A 10013-nucleotide genomic window follows, 5' to 3' on the forward strand; every position below is an offset into this window, starting at 1 on the left:
GGGCAGCGCGGAGCCGGCGGCGCGGCCCGGCACGGAGCGGTGGGAGGGAGGCGAGGGGGGCTTTGGCCCGTTGCCTCGAGGGGAGCGATAACCGGAGGGGGACAGGACCGCGGCAGGGCGGAATGCCCAGCCGGCATTCTTCGCTGCGTCCCGCACAGAGGGAGGGGAAGGAGGCTTTCCTGCCTCTTTGAAAACAGGTGGGAAAGTTCCACGTTGAGCAAACGCTTGCAAGCCAAAGCTGCTAGCGTGGTGAGAGCTGCTGGGAAACAAGTTCTGCTCTTTGCTAAATAGTCGTACCGCGCATAGTTTTACATCCTTTGACAGTAACAGGCTCGAGTTTGTAGCTAAAGACGTCAGGTAAAACCTTATGGCAAGAGCATTGGACTGGAGCAGTCGAGCACCAGTGTTAATAAATTACTGTGCAGAGGGATTTGGTGAGTCAGCATCAGGTATTTTTCTCGGGGTTTGCTTGATGTTAGAATGAATGTTCGAGGAGAAGTGAAAGAAGAATGAGGAAAGGCAACACTCATAACGTGATGAAAGACATTGAAAAGAAGAACAAAGTCTGGAGGGGAGAATAAAAAGCAGATAGAGTGCTGAAAAAGCACAGGGTAAAAAGATGTCACAAAAGCAGGATGGGCTGAGAAAATATCTGTTTAGTTAATAGAAAAGGTGAAAGAGACGGTCGGTCGAAATGCACTATTTAGAAAAAGTCACTCCCGTAGATAGCTGTCTTAGAGATTCTCCTTCACGGTTTGACCAGCTTAGTACTATTTAGATACTACTTGGCACTTACACCGTGGAAAATTCACGAGTATACAGGGAAGTAGTGGTAAAATTCACTGCATAAGATCACTGAACATTTTCCTTGCTGTTCAGCCAAACCTATTATTAAGTCATATTAAAAAACTCAGTAGGAATGTGATTGACAGTGCATTACTATTAAATACAAAACACTATTCAGCAGATTCCTTATTTAAACAGCAGGGTAATAGCCATGTGGGTCTGGGACAGCCAAGGTCCATTTCAGCCTGGTTAGTGAAAGTTTTATACTATGGGACCATCTTTATTGTGGCATATAAATAGTTTTAGGGCATTTTTTTTTCTTACTAGCTTAAGCCTACTGCTACTTGTCACAGAGATGTTCCTGTACTGGCAGAGCTGTCAACTTGTATCAGTAGGGCGATCCATATATTTTGAAAATTGTATACAGTGCTTAGTCAACTTTTTCTTCCTCTTTAATGACAAGCCACATCATAAACTGAAAAAGGAACTAGGGTTCCTGTGTAATTTTGAAAATGATACTGCTAATCTTTACATAGCAGCTTTGGTAGGATATTAATTCTAGAACTCTCTCCCAAAAGCAGTGCCAGTTATGTTAGTAATACCACAGCTGAACCCACAAACTGGCCCACGTGAGAGCCTATCATGCTGTGTATCGTACATGGTTTTATCTGTTTTTAAAGAAGTGCTTACTAAGTGAAGATTATTAGTAATTATATTTTATGGAACCTACTGCGTGTTACTGCATTTGCAGATGGGCGTGAAGACAAGGTTCTTGACCCATCAAGCTTGCAAATTAATCAGGGATTGATTCAGTCAATATGTATTAAGTTTAAAGGAAGAATTCTCACTGACAGGATCTGACTTAGGAAACAGCCTCATTTTGTCTCCGTTTTATAATAATCCCCTCCCCGCCCGCCACAAGTAAAGAATACTCACTGAAGAGCAAGAAAATGTACTTCACATGACTTGTACAGAAGAGATAGTATAATGTACAAACAGCAATCGCTGGTAGCATGGCTCAGAATGTAATTACAGTTTTAAAAATTAATTTCTGTGAAAGTGATACTGAATCATACCCATATGTGGCTGTTTGTTTGTTCTTGTACAGGCAATGATGCTTTCACCATTCGCCATGACACACTGAACAAGTGCATACAAGTTAAGAACTCACGGGTAGTGATAGATGACTGCAAGGAGACAAGTGAAGCTTTATGGAAATGGGTATCCCAGAATCGCCTCTTTCATTTGGGGTCCAGGCAGTGCCTGGGACTTGATATATTCACCAAATCACTGTCTCGCCTGAAAATGGTTGATTGTAACTCAGAACTGATGCTGTGGTGGCGATGTGCTGATGCTTCCATCCTTGGTGCATCTCAGTACAAAGTGACTATCAAGAGTACCTATGTAACTGCAAGCATAAATGCAACAGACCGATGGAGAAGCAACAGTTCCTCTGATGATATATGTCGGTATCCTTACCATGGTGAGTTTGCAAAGGGACTTGGAGGATTTTTTGTGGTTGTTAAGAGCTTTTTGCTGTATGTCCTTGCCAGTGAATTCTTAAAGTTATTAATATGGAAAGACTGATCAGTAAAGCAACAGAATGTTTTGCTGTAGGGAGATACTCATATTCAAGTATCAAACTTTAAACATTTTTAGTAAAAAATATGCACAACTGTAGAAGTTGTGTTATTGAGTGGCTTTCTTAGCATCTTTAAATCACCCCACCCCCATATTTTAGTGAGAGCATATTTAATTATGAAATATGAACCACCTTCTATCAAAACTGACACTGCCTCTTCACAGTGATGGGAATCTTGCTGTTAGCAGGGTTTGAGGGTATTTTCTTTGCTGGTAGGCTGTAGAATCAAATTCAGTGCATGCTGCTCACGTGCAGCCTGGTGGACTGTCGGGAGACATCCGTTCGCTTTGGTCTGGTAGTCTGTCCACTTGCTGTGAAAGCCAGTCTCATCTGAAATCTGGTGCTTGCTGGAAGAAGTGGTGAAAACTTGCTTTACCATAATTAAGAGCAGAATTTTCTTTGTATTTAAATTGTTCGCAGTGGCCAGTCCGAAACACCCAGTAGTGAGCCGTGTTCTGTAGTACTCTGAGCAAACCACCTGGATTTCAACAGGACAGTGTATTTATCCCTAACTTACTAGGAAGGGGGAAACAAATTTCTGCTGTGTTATGCCCCACTCAGAAGAAAAAGTACAGAAAAATATTTTCCTCTCATTTCTTTCAGTTCTGGCATTGCTGTATATTATCTGTAGCAACAGGATACAGTGTTTTAAGACAAGTGTGATTTGCATGCTTTTAAGTTAACTAACTATATCTGTCCAAGCAGTAACATTGACTTGCTGTTCTTTCCTCCCTCAGACAACTTGTATCTACTTTATGGTTTTTTTGTTTTCTGCAGGGATTTATACCAAAGATGGGAACTCCTATGGAAAACCCTGTGAGTTCCCCTTTCTGTATAATAAGACGTGGCATCATGACTGCATTCAGGATGAAACACATACGGGTGGGAGATGGTGCGCCACATCTGACGATTATACTCGGGATGGAAAATGGGGCATCTGCTTACAACCAGGCACGTCAGGTTTCTAAGTAAATAGACGTCTTAAAAGCCTTCTGTCACTTCACATATGCACAGCTCCACCTTGGTGTAGCACATTGCTGTTGAGCTGGGTGGAAGTTGGTCCCTTTTCTATTGCAGCATTGACAGGACAATCAGCACACACTGAGTCTGCAGTGTATGTGATTACCAATATAAAAATCCACAGACCTTCAGTGTTATAATTTTTCTTTTGAAACTTCCATGATGTTTCAGTATAGTTGTAGTTACAAGAACCTTCTGCTTCCTTTAAACAGAGGATGGTTGTCATGATATCTGGGAAAGTCATCCAGGGTCTGAAAGTTGCTACCAGTTTAATACACAGTCTGCTCTTTCTTGGAAGGAAGCTTATATTTCATGTCAAAGGCAAGGGGGAGATTTACTTACCATCCAAGATGCATCTGAATTAAGTTACATACAAGGTAGGTGTAATTACTCACCCACAAATATCAGGAAATATTGACAAATTAACAAAGTGAAGAAAGCATTTTTGTTTCTGTCTTAAAAGTCTAAGTTAAAACTTGATTGTACTTAAAATGTATTGGTGCTTTCATTTGTGTAGCAAAAATAAGCTGCTAATCTCACTCTAGAGTTTTGGGATTTTTTTTTTTTTAATTTATCTGTGTGATTTCATTGTAGTGGTTAGCTGTTGCTCATATTTATAATGAGGAATATCCCCAAAACCTCAGATACGGGCCAGAGTGGCAGTTGGTGTTTTAGTAGCATGTTACCTACTTACTGTTCTGAAATTGTCTTCACTGATGTTCAGGCTGTTTGCTTGTCTGAATACAGCAGGGATCTTTCTTTCCTCTAATGCATGTCCTTTTAGATCATATTTTTCATTTAAGTGAGATCAGCAGAGGATGAGCACTTCATTGGGTTTTTTTAAGAAAATAATTAGTATAAATTTATCTCCAGCTAAGGAGGACGTCGCTGAGATCTTTTGGATTGGCTTAAATCAACTGGATGTTTCTGGAGGTTGGCAGTGGTCAGATCACAAACCTTTGAATTTTCTCAACTGGCATCCAGGTAGTGATGTTTCTGATGGCCTTAACAATATTCACAACACTGACTAGTATTTTGCTTTGCCTTTTTTCTTTTTTTTTTTTTTTTTTTCTAACCCTTTGTGGTGGTAACTTCTTTCTCCAGCTTTATGTGCTGAGCAGGATGTCATTTGGTGTGGGACATCTCTTTGGTCAGTTGAGGTGTCTGTTCCAGCTGTGTCCCCTCCCAACTTCTTGTGCAGCCCCAGCCCATTCACTGGTGGGGTGGTCCGAGAAGCAGAAGAGGCCTTGACTCTGTGCTCAGCAATAACAAAAATATCCCTGTATTATCAATGCTGTTCCCAGTACAAATCCAAAATATGGCCCCATACCAGCCACTATGAAGAAAATTAACTCTTATCCCAGCCAAAACCAGCATGCCCTTCTCTATCAGACTTTATTAAAACAATCATTGTTGTTCTATTTCTGTTAAAAGTTTGGAAGCATCTTTTCCTCCTAGCCAGTGAATCTTTCTGCACTCCTATATTTATGGATGATTAGGTTAATAAATCTCTGAAAAGGTAAAACTTAAATAGTACATTTGAGGTCCATTTGGGATCTCTAGCATCCCTAGCTGCTAAATTTCTCTTCTCACTGACAGAATGGCATTGACTTCCCTCAAATATTTAAATTATTGATGTACGTGCAAGGACTGACATTACTTAGAAGCCTAACTTCTGTTTTTGAACTTCGAGGTTGCTAATATTTGTTTTGAGGAGAAGATGAAAGAAGTTTAAAACCTTCGAAAAAGGTTACTCCCAAGTTCCTAGTAGAGTTGGTGAAAGTATTGTTTGTTTGCAATTTTCAATGAGTGTTTGTAATAGTCTCAAAAATACGCCGTGGATGTGTATATGTGAGAATCCTGGAGGAATAATAATCAGGAATACTGAAGCTGATGTTGTTCTGTCATTCAAGCTGAATTTGACCTTTTAAAAGCAGAATTCTCTTTTTCTTCCAGTTTCTAGAATAGTGTTGCAATACGAATTCTGCAGAAAGATAGGAAGTGGTTTCTATTACTTCGAAAACTTTGCTGAGAAATGTCTGTGAGATTTTTCCAAATGTGACCCTTCTTTTGGAAAGGTTAAGGAATTTTCTGTTGCGTGTGCTACTGAGTACACCTTTGTCTGGAACTTTGATGACCTTGAGGACTGTAGTGCAGAGCTAGAGGCATGCCCATCCCAGCTTAGAGTGGCTGCAGCCATGACAGACGTACTAATGTCTACCCCTCTTGTGAAAAATGCTTACTGGTATCTAATAGGAATTTTGCCAGTTGTGCCCAATCCTTCTTGTCCGTTCACTGTACACCTCTGAAAAGCCTGGCCCTGCCTCCATTGTACTCTCCCATGAAGAGCTGAGATCCATCCTGAGCCTTTTCTGTGACGGAATGAACCCCCTTGCAGGGGGAGCTGGAGTGCTCTGTCGGACACAGCTTGGGTTGCACTGGGGCTCAAAGAAAGAGAAAGTCAGGAAGTACCGTGGGAAAGGTGCTCCAACAGAAGCTGGGGACTGCAGGAAAAGAGTTCTCCTCTGTGGTATTTTTACACTGAGGCCTTGTCTCAGGTTTCTGTGAAGGTGAGGGTTAGGGTTAGCGTTGATAGAAAGAGCGCAGAGCCGTGTTTCGAGTGGGGCTGGAAAGGGACTGCCAGAGGAAACTGAGGGCTGCAGAAAGGGTTCTCCCCTGAGATATTTCTAGTCTGGGAAAGTGCTCAGCCAAGGGTTTGTTGTATTGTAAACAGAACATTCCTCCTGGTTCTATGATTAAACATTGGAAAAGAAGTCCGGATTCCTTGATTCCGAAACTTAAAAAAAACTTCCTGTGAGACCTGTGGTAGGGCAGGTGCCTTCATTCAAAGCAAGCTGTGTTCTTCAAGGTGCTGCACTATGCAAAGTATATTATTCTTGCATTGAAAAACACTTGAAGAAAGCAATAGTTACTAATTTACTGTTTGACAGCTTGTGCTCTTCTATTTTTATTTGTTCCTGTCTATAGATATGCAGAGTTTGTCGCCACTGGATGGTACTAGCTGTGTGGCGATGAATGCTGCCTCGGGTCAGTGGCAGAGTTACCATTGTGGGACTCCACTTCCATATATTTGCAAGAAGTCACTCAGTGAAGTTTCAAGCCTCCCAGGTAGGACTGCTTGCATTTTTAATTTTTTTTGTCTTAATATGAGTGTAATGTTCACTTATAAGAGCCTTTTATTTTTCCTCTCTCGAAGCCTTCTTAGGCATCTCTACCAAACACTTTCACAACAGCTTTGGGTTTTTAGCAGAACAGAAGCGAACTCTCAAGATGATGCATCACAAACAGCTTTCATTTTTTGCAGCTTTCTCATTCACATGTAAAGCATTTTCCAGCACAGTCCTGCCCTTTTCATCCCATTTTCATCCATGACTTGTGCCTTCTTTCACATGCTGTTGAAAGTTTGGAATTGGCGGTTGTACCTTAAACCTTTCCGTCTCTGCTTTAAGCCCATTTCTTTCACTGTTGGTGTGTATTGACATAAAATACCTGGGATCAAACTGTTGAATTCAGATAGAAGTAACAGGCCCAGCACTGCAAATCAGAGTGCAAGAGTTGGTAACTTGCCTGATGTAATCGTTTCTGCATCCGTAACAGCTCTTGCAAGATACTTGCTCTCTTCTCCCTTCACACAAACGTAACACATACAGTCCTTCATTTCTTACAGCGTCCAGCTGTGACACGTAACTGCTTTCATGGTATTGGCTGTCCAGCCCTTCCCATATCCATGGCCTGTTCTTCCATGTGTGCTCTGGCCTTACCCAGTTTCCAGGGCTCGTGTTGGTGGGACGTTGAGTGGAAGATGATTGTCCTTGGATGAGGGGGAGGACTAGGGGATAAGAGGGCTGAAGCAGTGTTGTGGAGATGGGAAGCGTCGGGGAGTGTCTCTGGCTAAGACATGTTCTAGCTCCCCCAGGAGAGGTGTGTGCCTTTGAGGAAAAAGACAGTAGTAAGCTGCTTAAATTTAAACTAAACTGGTTCAAATTTTGAAATAATCTCTTGAAAATTAACCATCATGCAATTAACCATCCTTATCTGTTCTCTGGCTCCTCAGTGGGGCACGTGGTGTTGTTACCAGTGTTTATATGGTGTTTCATTAACTTAAAAACAAAATTCTTGTGATCGGAATATTTTATAGTGTGTTTCGAACCAGAAAGGCTGTTAGTATATGCATTTTTCAGCATGCATTAAAACCAGTTTGAATTCTTGAATATCTTAGTTTTCAGAAGAAAACAATATTCAAAACTAAGCATTTGTTTCATTGCAAGTTATTAAAAATTGATCTTGCGTGTAGTACTGCATGTAGATAGTAATGCCCTATAGAAGAGCCAACCCCTGCTGGTACAAAACAAGCAACTTGCTGTCCTGCAGTGACATAACTTGATTTGCCTTTAATTGCTTCTCCAATCTCTCTTACAGTGACTTCTGAACTTTTCACTTACACTAAGACCAGCTTGATGAAATGCATTCCAGCTTTTTACTTTCACTTCCACTAACTTCTTTCTCCTTCTGCCTACTTCATGGCCCTAAAATACTATGAATCCCTGCAATAAAAAGTCTATTTGCTTGTCCAAACCGTGACCCTTTATTCAAACATTAGCCCTGAAGAGGTGTGAATACATTCTGATTGCTGTTTTCAAGGTGCTGCCAAATTTAAAACGTGAGGATAATGCCAATCCATTGTACTAGCCAATGTAAACCAAAAGCCTCTAATTCCATTTCCTCTTCACTACTAGAGTTTTGGAGATACTTGGATACTCGCTGTGATTCAGGCTGGCTTCCCCACAATGGCTTTTGCTACATGCTGGTAAACAGCCAGGCACCTTGGAGTACAGCAGATGAGTTGTGCAAAGCAAATAAGAGTAACCTCATCAGCATACACTCGTTAGCAGATGTCGAACTGGTTGTTACAAAGCTTCATAATGGTGAGTTGAGATACTTGTAAAGGACAAGCACCAAGTGCTGCGCACTGTAAGTTACAAACCGCTTCCCACGTTCCAGCATTGATTGTCATAACCTCTAGCTTTTAAAAGAAAGTGCTAATGCTGAGCTTGTACCTGGGCTAGTGCTTGAGTGTTGCTGTTCAGATCCAGGTCCTCTGTCTTAGCTCTTGTTTTGGTGTGATATGATTTATTTATTTATTTATTTGCTGGGCTAACCTACTTCTAGTTGCCCAGTACCTTGAGATTAATTTTCTCATTCAAAGAGAATAGTAAATAGATTGGTCAGTATTTTGACTGCTGGATCTCTGAACTAATAAATGTTACCTGTAGTCTTTGATCTCTGTGCTTTTGTTTGCACCCTGGAAATTAAATTTGGTTGAGTTTTTTTTTTTGCTTGTGTGTTAATTATTTCTGGGTGATTTTTTTTTCAGTTTGTTACCTTCTCTGTGAAACTTATTCATAATGTAAGTTAAGAAACAAGATGACAAAAACGCATTGTACTTGTCTCAAATCCCCTTTTTTACTATTAAGAAAAACCATTGTGGCAGTTCCGCTGTGCAGTGTAGTGATAAGAACCTAATTTTGCTGATTTCATGTTCCTTTCCAGCTAGTTTGACTATTATTTTGAAACTACAGTGTTGTCCTAATTTGAAATTACAGATGCTAAAGAAGAAATATGGATGGGTCTCAGGAATGAAGATGTACCGACCTCGTTCAAATGGTCAGATCACTCAGCGGTGGTTTTTACATACTGGGATCAGAATGAACCAAAAGTTCCCTTTAACAGCACTCCTAACTGTGTGTCCTGTTCAGGCGAGGTAGGAATACAGTGCTGCCTTTTCTGTTGTGGGGTTTTTTTCCGTCATAGTAGAGGCAACATTGATGTATGTGAAAGTCAAGGAGCGGGGTAGAGCACATAACTGATTTTATTTCTGGAATATTCTTTAAAATGCAGGTAATCATTTTTCTGTAAGTAAGTTTCTTTAAATTATTTATTCAATGCTTAGTAGCTGTGTACTGCAAAGAAGAAACAGCTCACAGTTCTGAGACTGCCACTGCTGTTGAGCAGCCAGTTATCCTTGTCACTGTTTTTTGGGTTTACGGTACATTTTGGTACCATATTTTACATGTCTGTGGCAGAGAACTATCAGGGGGCTGGGCTAAGCTATTGAAAGGAAAAGCTGAGTTCAGTCATTTGCAGGACCAATTTGGGCCACCCTATCTGAGGATGAGTAGTGAGATACCTCGGTAAGAGAAGAGTAGAGGACAGAGACTGGGAGGATGCAGTACAGAAGCAGCATGGGCTGGGTGGGGGAAGAAGGTCACAGAGGTAAGTGGAGAGGGAAGCAGGCTGTATCCCATCTCCCAGACTCAGTAGAAAACCGGAGCAAGTGTCTGCCTGCTGTGCTGTCAGGTTGGAGGTGGAGCTTATGTGTCCATCTCCTCTGAGCTGCCTTCTCCCTCCCTCCCTCCACAGGACGCTGAGCATGCTCCCTGCACCCATTCACTCCCTGATCTGAGAGCTGGCACCACCCTGCTGGCCTTTTTTTCCGTTTTCAAATGTGATCTGGAATCCTTCCATCTCTACATTTGTCAGCTTT

General features: G+C 41.4%; 1 protein-coding gene across 1 annotated transcript in view; it reads left to right on the forward strand.

Annotated features, from left to right (window-relative positions):
- Positions 1 to 1894: 1894 nt before the first annotated feature.
- The window catches only part of LY75 (lymphocyte antigen 75), a gene marked incomplete at its 5' end in the record, with an annotated part of 42615 nt that continues 34496 nt past the window's right edge, over positions 1895 to 10013 (forward strand). Inside the window, 7 exons of the mRNA XM_010132427.1 lie at positions 1895 to 2269; positions 3206 to 3379; positions 3661 to 3825; positions 4322 to 4432; positions 6437 to 6577; positions 8206 to 8394; positions 9073 to 9230. Coding sequence (XP_010130729.1) covers positions 1895 to 2269; positions 3206 to 3379; positions 3661 to 3825; positions 4322 to 4432; positions 6437 to 6577; positions 8206 to 8394; positions 9073 to 9230 — 1313 coding nt within the window. The remainder of the gene's footprint in view (positions 2270 to 3205; positions 3380 to 3660; positions 3826 to 4321; positions 4433 to 6436; positions 6578 to 8205; positions 8395 to 9072; positions 9231 to 10013) is intronic.

This window comes from Buceros rhinoceros, unplaced genomic scaffold, assembly GCF_000710305.1.
Source record: "Buceros rhinoceros silvestris isolate BGI_N320 unplaced genomic scaffold, ASM71030v1 scaffold13083, whole genome shotgun sequence".
Classification (NCBI taxonomy): domain Eukaryota; kingdom Metazoa; phylum Chordata; class Aves; order Bucerotiformes; family Bucerotidae; genus Buceros; species Buceros rhinoceros.